The 11,592-nt window shown below is 38.0% G+C and overlaps 1 protein-coding gene across 1 annotated transcript; it reads right to left on the reverse strand.

The window, feature by feature from the left end:
* Positions 1-1,051: 1,051 nt before the first annotated feature.
* On the reverse strand, positions 1,052-10,450 carry LOC110438590 (E3 ubiquitin-protein ligase TRIM35-like). Its single transcript, XM_068218077.2, has 6 exons — positions 9,988-10,450; positions 7,784-7,879; positions 3,462-3,692; positions 3,366-3,388; positions 3,173-3,291; positions 1,052-1,606 (listed from the first exon to the last, which is right to left on the reverse strand). Exons 1-6 carry the CDS (start codon positions 10,384-10,386, stop codon positions 1,119-1,121), a joined length of 1,356 nt encoding a protein of 451 aa, XP_068074178.1. The 5' UTR covers positions 10,387-10,450; the 3' UTR covers positions 1,052-1,118.
* Between the last annotated feature and the right edge of the window lie 1,142 nt (positions 10,451-11,592).

Consider the following 11,592-nt stretch of genomic DNA (forward strand, 5'->3'; position numbering starts at 1 on the left):
CGCAGATCTCTACCTCAGTTTCTCATTCTTAGCTGACAGGAGTGGCACCCGGTGTGATCTTCAGCTGCTGCTGTAGCCCATCTGCCTCAAGGTTGTACATGTTGTGCGTTTAGAGATGCTCTTCTGCAGACCTCTATTGTAATGAGTGGTTATTTGAGCTACTGTTGCCTTTCTATCAGCTGGAACCAGTCTGGCCATTCTCCTCTGGCCTCTGGCATATAATGTACAAGAGGATTTGTGCATTGTGTGCATGTTTGGCCTGACATTCAGCCTGTGCAGCGGAAACTGTAGTGGTTACCTTTCTCAGTCCTTAGTGAGGTGTCCGAGCAATTACAGATTGTTTAACAGAATATTCAAGACTGGATTGAAGATGCATCAGTGTGGGTCTCCCCATTAGTGGCCAAATAAGAAAGGGATTCATCTCTGTGTTGAATTACATGAGCCTAACAAGGCAGGGGTAGTGAACAACTTTCCTCTTTACATATGCAGGAGTTGTTTACAAAGCTGTGGATCAACATTGTTTTCCACAATAGACCTCCAAAGTGTTCATTCCCAAGCAGCATCGTATGAGAAAAGTCCAAACCATACTGCATTTAGTAGCACACATGATGAACTGACTTCAGAATTCTTTAAAGGTCAGTATGGAGATCATTGCTACTTTGATGACACCATGGTCATGGATCCAATGCTCCAGGAACATCATATACATTTTCAACCTGTGCTGCCATAAACTGATGAAGCAGGTCTCAAATTAAACATGGTAAAGTGGCACTTCAAACAGTCAGAGCTGTTATTCTTGGGTCACAGACTGTCTGAGAGGGCTTTACACCCTGATACTTCTCATATCTCTGCAGTGTCTGCTGCAGTTACCTCGTGTTGATGGAGTTAGTCTTGTTCATTCCTACCTTTCCAGTCATAGTGTTCAGAATTTACACCACATTACACTGCAGTGATAGAGCCACTGCGTGTATTTTTAAGGCCAATTTTACTACATTATTTTGGTCACCTGAGGCTCAGGAACTTTGATTTACCCTTGTAATGTGGTTTATAAGTATGAAGTGTAACTCATTCATTCATTCATTTAATTTCGGCTTGTTCTCTTTATTAATTCGGATTTTTCACTGACCACTGATTGGTAAGATCTTCAAAGCGATAGGACTATAGAAGAAAGGAAAGACAGACTCAGTGAAGGTGGTTGTGTATGTGTGTAGATGTGTGTTTGTTACAGGATCAGAGAAAGACACTGTTCCTCTGTCACAGTCTAGATCAACTCTCACACGCTCAAGATCCTGATTTACAGTATAGCCAGAGCTAATAGCTGTATTATATCGCACACCCCAGACACAAGTGTTAAAGAAATCACTCCCCTTCTTCTGCTTTGATGCTGTTGTTACTCCAAGACTCCAGCCTGAAATCTCTTTGACCTCCACATCCCAGCAGTGTTTTCCTGAGGTAAAACCCACTGAACCCAGAACACAGGGATAGCTGTCAAATCTCTCTGGATTATCAGGAACAGGTTGATCTTTCCCACTGTACCTCATACTGGTCAGATCATCAGACAGTTCGAGATGTGGATGAGCAGTGTTTGGATCCAGAATGACAGGAGCTGAAGAGACACAATCAACAGCTGCTTTTATTCTGATGTTCATATCATGATCAAGAGTGAACAAACACAGATTATTATGAACTATGACACTCGTCCTGTTGATCAAACACATCAGACATGTTCCTCTGATCACTGTCACTGTTATTAGTTACACTCTCATTTTCATAACATAGTTTAAAAGCATCAGATACAAACACTATGGGCTCTACTTTAACGATCTAATCACAGAGTCTAAAGCGCATGGCGCAAAAGCAACAAGTGACATTCTTGCTGTAAGGCTACAGAGCTAACCACTCGGCCACTGTGCCACCCATCTAGGAAAGGAGTAGGAATAGGGGTGGAAAGGGGGATTTTTTTTAAAGAAGATGACTGTTGTATGGAACTTAGGGTATTTATAGTGGCTTAGGAATCGTCTGATTGGTGAATTATAAATTGAATCATGCGGGACCAGCCGCAAGCAATCTTGAGCACCTGATCATTTAGAAATTAGTTTATAAATAAATTTCACTAAGTGAAGAAAACTGAACACTTTACTAGCGAGAAAATGGTTAAACAGACTATCTACAGCACAAGAATAAAGAATGTGTCCTCCATCCATCCTCCTCTTTACTTTCTCCTTCTCTTCACTTTTACTTTTTACTCAGTCCTTCACTTTGTGTACTATGGAAATGGAGTTGTACACTCCACTGAAGACATCCATTAGCCTACATAAATAATTTTGTTTGTTAAGTGCAAAGATTTGTATCAAAACTATTTCTAAAGTTAGTTCTAGTTTCAAGTTATATCTAAACACACGTCCTATGCCCCATATGGTCCGAAACCTAATGGACAAATCTAAGCTTGTTTTTATTAAAACAAATAAAAATATGCATATAATAAATACAATTCTTGAGACTTACCTGAGCTCAAACTCCCCTCTCGCCAAACATGCTTTATTAGCAATCATCAGCTAAGTGTGAACTCTTGAAGTGCGGTTTATTTATAAACTGATTTTGAGAGGATCACGTGGTCATGATTGATTAGAGAGAAGAAGAACGCCACTGATTTAACCCCCTTACCAGACCAGTCAGCATTTCCGTGCTGAATTTGCATGTTCTCCCCGTGCTCGCATTTGTTTTATGTGCATTCCCCGGTTCCCTCCCACGGTCCAAAGACATACATCATAAGTATATTGACTAATCCAAAGTAGCATCTTTGACCAACTCTTAGCCAGCTATATCTCAGCTATTCCTAATACATTTAAAGGTGGGGGAGTTCTCGAGACTTGCCTGAGATTAAATTGCCCTCTCGTTTTTTAAACGAGAGGTAGCTTCAGGCTTGAGGACATTCTAAACGCTAGGTTCTTTCCCAAGACAGCATGCCAAACTTGTTTTATTGTTAATCATTAGCTGTGAACTCTTATAATAAAGAAATGAGAAACATGTAAACTCGTCCCTAGATAAATGGTTAAAAATTTTGTGCATCATAATTGTCATTTACAAAAAACTTTACACAGTATTTCACTTTAAACTAGTATAAGTACTTCAGTGAAACACTGTTTGTGTGAGCAGAGTTGTAGAGACTCACTGTAGTGGACGTTGTCCTGCATCTTCTTCCAGACTCTGTATGTCAGGTTCCCCAAGTAGCGAGACACATGAATCAAAGCTCCAGAAGGCGTCTGTGGATCCGGCTGTGAGATCTGGACTCTGGAAGAACATTCAGGAGTCAGAACTGCAGGATTCAGAAGCAGAGAGAGCAGAGACACCAGCAGATCACTCACCTTTCCATCGAGACTGGAAACTCCTGCAGAACAAACACACAACTGATCATCAAGAGCTCAATCCATCATCAATCAATCACTGATCTGAAATCAGACCTTTAGAAAGCAGACGTCATTGGCTTTCAGCATCTCCTCCGTGTCTTTGATCGTGTGTGAAAGAGCTGAGATGTGTGTGTTCATCTCCTCCAGCTTCTCCTTCATCATCTGCTTCTTCTGCTCCTCTTCCTCCCTCAGTGCAGTGATTGTAGCTTCTTCTTCATCTCTGAGAAACTGATGAAGCTTCTCAAACTCATGTTTAACCTGACGCTCTGTGTGATCGGCTTGAGTCTGAAAACAAATCACAGACACATTTAATAGTCAACATACAAAAACATCACATCAAAAAATTTTAAAATAGACTTAAGTACAGTTAAACCCAGAAGTTTACAAACATTTTTTTAAAATAAATGTCTAATGATAAATCATAGTAAACATTTACTATTTAGTATTTTTATTTAGGTCCATTAGAATTACCTTGATGATTTACATTTGCTAAATGCCAGAATAATGAGATAATTGTGTTTTAAGAATTTTATATTAATTTCTAGACAGTCAAAAGTTTACATGTACATACATTTCCTTGGTATTTTTTTTAGCTTTGCTTTTAAACTGTATAACTTTCAAACATTCAATGGTCAAATGTTTTGGGTATCCTTCCACAAGCTTCTCACAATAGTTTGAAGGAATTTTGGCCCATTCCTCCTGACAGAATTGGTGTTACCGAGTCAGATTTTTTGGCTGTCTTGCTCACACAAGCTTTTTCAACTCTTCCCACAAATTTTCTATAGGATTGAGATCAGGGCTTTGGATTGGCCACTCCAAAACATTCACTCTGTTGTCCTTAAAGCATATATTAACTAACTTGGCAGTATGCTTAGGGTCATGGTAGACCCATTTGTGGCCAAGTTTTAATGTCCTGGCTGATGTCTTGAGATGTTGCTTCAGTATTTCTACATGATGTTCTTTCTTCATGATGTCTTCTATGCTGTTTAGTGGACCAGTCCCTCCTGCAGCAAAACAGCCCCACAACATGATGCTGCCGCCCCCATGCTTCACAGTTGGGATGGTGTTCCTAGGCTTGTAGGCTTTCCCCTTTCTCCTCCAAATGTAACACTGGTCATTATGGCCAAACAGTTTAATCTTAGTTCCATCAGACCACAGGACATGTCTCCAAATATTTTTTTTTCCCAGTGTAATTTAGCAAATTGTAATCTGGCTTTTTTGTTGATTCTGGCTTGTTGATTTCCCCATGTTGTCACACAAGGAAGCAGTGTGTTTGGGGTTTCCCTTAAATACTATTCTACAGTTCCAGTTGTGCTTCCAATTAACTCAAATGTTGTCAATTAGCCAATCAGAAACCTCCAAATCCTTGACACCATCATCTGAGCTTTTTCAGAGGCATAATAATCTTATTGTATGTAAACTTGACTTTCAGGAAAAGTTATAACAATCTCTTTAATATTTCTCTCTCATTATTCTGCTATTAAGCACAACAGAAACAAATGTGATCATCCTAATTTACCTAAGTGAGAAAAAGTTCAGTTAACATCTGACTTTTTTATATGGTTATGTGTCTTTTTATACAGTGTCTGTAAACTTCTGGTTTCAATTGTATATAAAAGATCCAGAAGCCAACTGATGTTTATCATTAGCAAAAGTCACTACCTGGAATCCATTATACCAAATATAGCAAGTCCGGAGTTGGAAAGTAATGAATTACATTTACTCACGTTACTGTATACAAGTAGTTTTTTTGTGAATTTGTACTTTTTAGGGCAGCGTTTAAAATCTTTACACTCATTGCTGAGTCTTGTTATCTGTTTAGTAATTGCGTGTTTTCCTTGCCTTGCCTTCCGTGTTTTGAACCTTTGCTTTGTTTGATTATTCCTGTATGCTGCCTGCCTTCTGACCATTTGCCTGCTATTTCGACTACGACTCTGGATTGCCCTCATACATCTGCTTGCTCCTGTGTTGATCATTGCTTGCCTGACAATTCTGTCAATAAAACCCTGCATTTGGATCCTCACCCCTGTTGTCAGTAACTATGTTTGTATCCAAAAATGCGAATAAACTTTATGCGCAAAACTGGATTATTGCATAATAGTTGTGCGAATGAAGCAGCGTTTCCATCCAATGAGTCAAAGCAAACAAAGTTGTCACTTCCTAATTAACTGGTGCCAAATATCAACAGTAAAAACTGCACTTGCTGCAGTAGGAGAAGCTGCATCAATCTTTTCTAAATGAATGCGCCTCAGAAGACAATTCTGACAAGCAGTGAGCGCGCATTGGCGTTTGAAGGTGTCAGAAACGAAGCACAGGCGCTCTTGATTCTGGAGGTCATTAACAATATAATAACACATACTGTAACAGTAAGGCATTTTATAATTCAGTTCAATTCAGCTTTATTTGTCTAGCGCTTTTACAATGTAGATTGTGTCAAAGCAACTTCACATAAATGGTCATAGTAACTGGAACAGTGTAGTTCAGTTTTTTAGTGTTTAGTTCAGTTTAGCTCAGTTCAGTGTAATTTAATCATTACTGAGAGTTCAAACACTGAAGAGCAAATTCATCAATGGGTGGATCTACTGATCCTGAACCATGCGAGGCAGTGGCGACAGCGGAAAAAACTTCACCTGATAGGAGAGTGAAAAAAAAAAAACCTTGAGAGAACCAGACTCAGTTCGGCACGACCATTTTAATTTCTCCGCTGGCCAAAAGGCTTGTACAGAGCTGCAGTCTAAGCGGTGGAGGCTGGCCAAATGACCAAAACAACATTTCAGATGTTTATAATGTGCTCAGCCTGACGTTTTATCCATTCACACACACATTTTAAGCATCACATGACCTCTGTTAACAAAATCACATGACCTTTTTTAATGCTCATGATGGAGTTTGTGCGATAAAAGTGTTTCCATCGTGCACATCTTTTCTTATCGAATAAAAAGTTTATCCTACCCAGTTATGCTCATTAGTTTTTTATGCACATTTTCAAAATTTATGCGCATCAAGGCGTTTCCATCAACTGTTTTTTTTTTATGCGCATTTGCAAAATAAAACCTAAAATAGGTGGATGGAAACATAGCTAGTGTCACATCCCTGGTTACAGAAGGCTCAGCATTAAGTGTCTAAGTGAGCCGTATATATGTGTGTGTAATCAGTACTTTGGCAGCATCAGCTGTGTGTTTGGATTCAGTCAGGATCAGGAACCGGTTGTTTGTGTGTGTGTGTTGCATGACTGGGTCTTGTAGTCTATTCTGCCCCTACTAGGATGACTGCTAAAGTGCTTGTGCCTGGCTAGCTCAACAGATAGCTAACAGGCTCCTCCAAACAAGACTAGGACGCCAGATGTCCAATGAGTTTATTTTACTTGAAAGAAGCACTGTAAAACTAACCATACAAAAAGAATGTCAAAATATTATCCATGCAATTTAAGTATTAAATGCAGATTTAACATATAGCTTTGCATACAAGTGAGTAATCTTACTGTTTTATTCTTTAGGAAAAGACATTTCTATACATGTTTCTTTAAATTACACTCCAAATGAAGAAAACAAAATACTCACAGATTTATATTTTCAAGAGCTTTTGTAACATAAACTCACATGGCAGCAAAATACAGGTCTGTTGAATCTCCTCCATTGCAACACTAACTACAGCAAAACTAGAGGTACAATCCAGAGGTACAAACTTAATACAACTCATTTTTTTTCTATGGCCACTAGATGTCACTCTTGAATGTTTTGCTAAGATCAGCACATAGTCCATAAATGGCGAATTTGTAGACCTTTAGCGATCTGCAGCTACTAGATCGCTAGCGATCATGACAATTACATTCTGCCCAACTGTGTTTGTAACATTGCTAATGTTCCTTAGCTCCAGGATTAGATATTAAAGTGGGCTTGGAGCAAAATTGTCTATATGCACAATTTAGCTAACACTGCAGATGTAGCATTAGAATTTTTTGCAAAATTGTTAAATATGCTTCCTTGTCCTCATTTGTAAGTCGCTTTGGATAAAAGCGTCTGCTAAATGACTGAATGTAAATATAATAATCTGTAAAGTATTTTGAAGAATTATATAATTTTTGGTTATTGGTCTTTAATTTTAAAGTTGTTTATTTAAATAAAAACAATTGGAGAGTTATTTCCTTCTGTCCCTTTTGAGAAATATACTCTTTACTCATGAGCACATTTTTAATGATTTAATTTTAACTTTCACTTGAGTAGATTCATAGACATGTAAGTTTACTTTTACTTAAGAATATTTTTTGAAGTAACAGTACTTTTACTTTAGTAGAAGGTTTTTAACTCTACACCTCTGAGGAAGTCATTGCATCTCCTGCAGCTGCAATGAAAGTGACTCTTGATTTTGTTTCTCACCTTGATGTGTTGAACTGTTTTCTCAAAGTCTCCTTTAATTTTTTCCTTATGTTGAAGTGTCTCTTGTAAAAACTTCAGTGCTGTAATGAGCTCCTCCTGCAATTGAATGATTAAAAATATATAAAATGCATTATGACTGTGAAGAGAAGAAATTATTGTGATTTATTCTACAGTATTTTATAAGCACATTTCCAACTAAACTGATTCATAAATTAATATATACCAGGGGTTCTCAACTGGTTTGACCATGGGACCCACATTTTTCATGGTCATCAAGCCGCGACCCAAATTTTTAGGAATTATAATATGATTTTAGGAATTATAATTCATTTGTATTTAATTGTTAACATACACAACTAGTGACTGATAAATTATGAGAAAATCACCAAGGCTTACAAATAAACAATGTTTTACTGCTGTCATTTAACAAAATGTATCAAATTATAGAAATATTACAGAGTAAAAATGTCAAATACTGTAAACAGTGGTAAGGGTGAGGAAAAGTTAAGTTACTATTAACTAAACTGAACTGTTTATAAAACATTAACACTGATCTGGTTGAACTGAACAGAAACCAGCAAACTGAAGTAAAATTATTAAAACAATCATAACCATTTTATAATAATCACAAGTTATTTGCTGTTCTGCTTTTGTGTGGGCTTTCTTGGCCTTTGCTACACGGTGAGCACAGTAAGATGTACTTGTTTTAAACATGAAGATGTTCGGCACTTTTGTGATGCCCTCAGCTATTAGAGTCGTCTAAGAAAATAGTCCACAGGTTTTTCCTTGCTACTGGGATGTTTGGTTTCTAAATGTCATTTTAATTTAGGTTTCATGCTCTCTTGTGAAAGCACCTCACTACATATGACACACTGAAGTTTTAAGCCTTTCTTGTCGTCAAACTATGTAAATCCACACTTTACATATTCGGGGTCGTACTTGCGCTGGAAATTCACATGTCAAAAGGGTATATGCCGAGCTAACGTTAGTGTTGTTCCCATACTGATAAACTTTTGGTGACCTGTTATTGTGAACTTTTTTCCCCTTTTATACAATTCCTTTTACAGCATCGATGTTGTAATATCATTAAAATACATTCATTTAGTTGCTCAAGAGTAAAACGAGAAAAAAAGCCATTTACTCGTGTAACGACGGGGAGTGACACCAACAACAGAAGGTAGGATCCAAATGCAGGTTTAATCGTAGTCAGGCAAGCAATGGTCAATACAGGTGTAAACAGATGTATGAGGGCAAATCCAGAGTCGTAATCGAGGTACAGGCAAAAGGTCGAAAAGCTGGCGGCTAAACAGGATAACTAGGATACAAAGCTAGGTACTAACACGGAGAAACAAGACAGGGAGAAACGCGTTGTAATGTCACTTAACAGTAAACAAGACTCGGCAACCTGAAGGGGTGAATGTGTGGCTTATATAGTGTGTGTTATTCAGTCTCTGAAAGTCCTCAGGTGTGCAAATGTAATCAAGCTAGATGAGTGAGCAGGCGTGAGTGTCTAGGAGAAGTGCATGTATGCATATGTAGTCCAGAAGAAGGCAGATATGTAGTTTTATGAGTGAGTGTTTACCAGCGACATCTGGTGGTTGTTCGCTGGTGAACATGACAACTCGCACGCGCCCCTCAGAATCAGCAGGCTAGCGCAGAAGCTCCATTAAATATACAGGGGTAAAATAAATGCTCATATTATAAAGACATGGCGCGGGGAATGTAATTTAATGCAGTGCTTCTTGTATAATCTGAGGCCCACTTTATATCAAATATCACGCCAGTGGAGATCGCTGATTTTTAAAGAAAACAGACCTTAAACACGCCGGTTTTTGCATTGCAGTTCGCCAAAAGCGCTTAACCCAGGTTACTGGCAAATTAAAAGCACGCGCATTTCAAAATAAAAGTCCGATATAAGCAAAATAAGTTAAATATTAAACTTTTGTTGCTTGTTTTTGATCACACACTCCACGACCCACTGAAAATGTTCCCGCGACCCACTTTTGGGTCGCAACCCACCAGTTGAGAAACACTGATATATACTGTAACATAAAACAACAGTGTAATAAATCAAAGTGCAGCTTATTAAGACTATTTGTTTTATAAAACAAAGAGATACTCAATAACAACTCCTGTGTAAAAATATACTTGACCAAAATGCACAAGATGCAACTGGTCAGTTATTACATCAGGTCTTGTCTTACCTTGTATGAAGAAACCGCTTCACTGATGGGTCTGAATTTGTGATTGTCGTGTTGTTGTAAAGTAACACACATCACACACACAGGCTGTTTGTCCTCCAGACAGAAGAGTTTGAGTTTCTCACTGTGTAAACTGCAGATCTCCTCAGATCCTGATGAACATCTCTCATTTCTCTCCTTCAGGAACAACTCACACAAGTTTTTTAATGTAAGACTAACTGGAGGTTCTTCTTTTGATGATCTTCTCCGGCAAACAGGACACTCTTGAGTATTCTTGGTTCCCCAGAACTGCTGAAGACACTCTTTACACACACTGTGACTGCATGATAAAACTACAGGATTCTTGAAGATTTCACAGCACACGGGACAAGAAAGTTCTTTGAATACATTTAGTGAAGCCATTTCCACTGTTTGAGCTCCAGAAATCTGAACCTTACTTTCACTTTCTAAATGATTATAAAAAGTAAACAAAGATCTGCCACCTGTTTAGAGACAAATATCACAGAAATCCTTCTTGAATGGAGTTTCTCTTCATTCTTAGCTGATTTCCAATTGTGTTTAATGCTTGTATAGAAATGAAAAGAGTCTGAGTGACAGAAAGCAGAAATAATAAGTCTCTTCCTGGTCAGAGCTGTAAGAGGGCAGATCTCTGATCTCCTTTTGTGTGTGTGATAAAACAGGTCAAACAACTTCAGGATTCTAGTTCAAATTTTTACAAAAAACATCTAAAAAAAACTTTAAAAAAAATTAACTAACGAAAATTAAAGGATTTTGACTCTTTAATTGCCAAAATTCACAAATAATGTCAGAGATTTGGTGTAAAAAATAAAAAAAAAACAGAAAATTACATATTTTAATATAAAAAGTAATTGTGGACTGGATTTTTAAACCTTTTATCAGTCTTGGACATCTGAACGTTTAGTCACAATATTTTTTGTTGTTTGACCCTTAAAGCCAAGGTACGCATTCACCTTGAGAACCTCATCTCTGTTCCCAGGCCCGGATTGGCTAATCGGGAGGACCGGGAGAATTCCCGGTGGGCTGGTCTGTTTTTTGGCCGCTAGGGCCGATGTCCCTAGCTCCAGAATCTGTTGCTCTCAGCAGTCACACTTTTTAAATTAATTATTATTTTTTTACTTGACCACAGTCTTCATATTATTCTTATTTTACCGCAGCTCTGCTCTTTTTATATATTTTCTCGCAGCCTGGTTAATGATGATATAACTCAGACGAGCCATCTCTCGATGCACAGCTGTTGTGGTCCAGTGGTTAGCACGTTAGGTTACCACACTGCGGATTCGTGTTTGAACCTCGTCTGAGTATTTTATTTATTTTTTTTTTCATTTTTATTGTTAAGACATAATACTGTAAGAGTTGTTGAACATTTGAAGTTCTAAAGCAGCTGTTTTCTCAAAAAAAAAAAGACGTGATAGTGTAATTAGAAACTGAATTGTAAATGTCCTTATTTTAATATAGTCAGTCGTGAACTGAGGTGGGCCGGTCTGAGGCTTGAAACTCCAGGGCTGAAAAAGAGTCCCACTCCGGCCCTGTCTGTTCCCTAATGCAATGACTTCAGTTTTCTCTTTCTTTAACTGAAGAAAGTTTTGG

The sequence above is a fragment of the Danio rerio genome, chromosome 3, assembly GCF_049306965.1.
Source record: "Danio rerio strain Tuebingen ecotype United States chromosome 3, GRCz12tu, whole genome shotgun sequence".
Taxonomy (NCBI): domain Eukaryota; kingdom Metazoa; phylum Chordata; class Actinopteri; order Cypriniformes; family Danionidae; genus Danio; species Danio rerio.

What these genes read in the sequence shown, in the direction of transcription:
- LOC110438590 (XM_068218077.2), bottom strand. Translation starts at nt 10,386, where the DNA reads ATGGCTTCACTAAATGTATTCAAAGAACTTTCTTGTCCCGTGTGCTGT. An exon ending in TTTCCAGTCTCGATGGAAAG is followed by an intron (nt 3,292 to 3,365) that starts GTGAGTGATCTG and finishes ATGTTCTTCCAG; the next exon opens with AGTCCAGATCTCACAGCCGG. An exon ending in GCAGGACAACGTCCACTACA is followed by an intron (nt 1,607 to 3,172) that starts GTGAGTCTCTAC and finishes GTGTCTCTTCAG; the next exon opens with CTCCTGTCATTCTGGATCCA.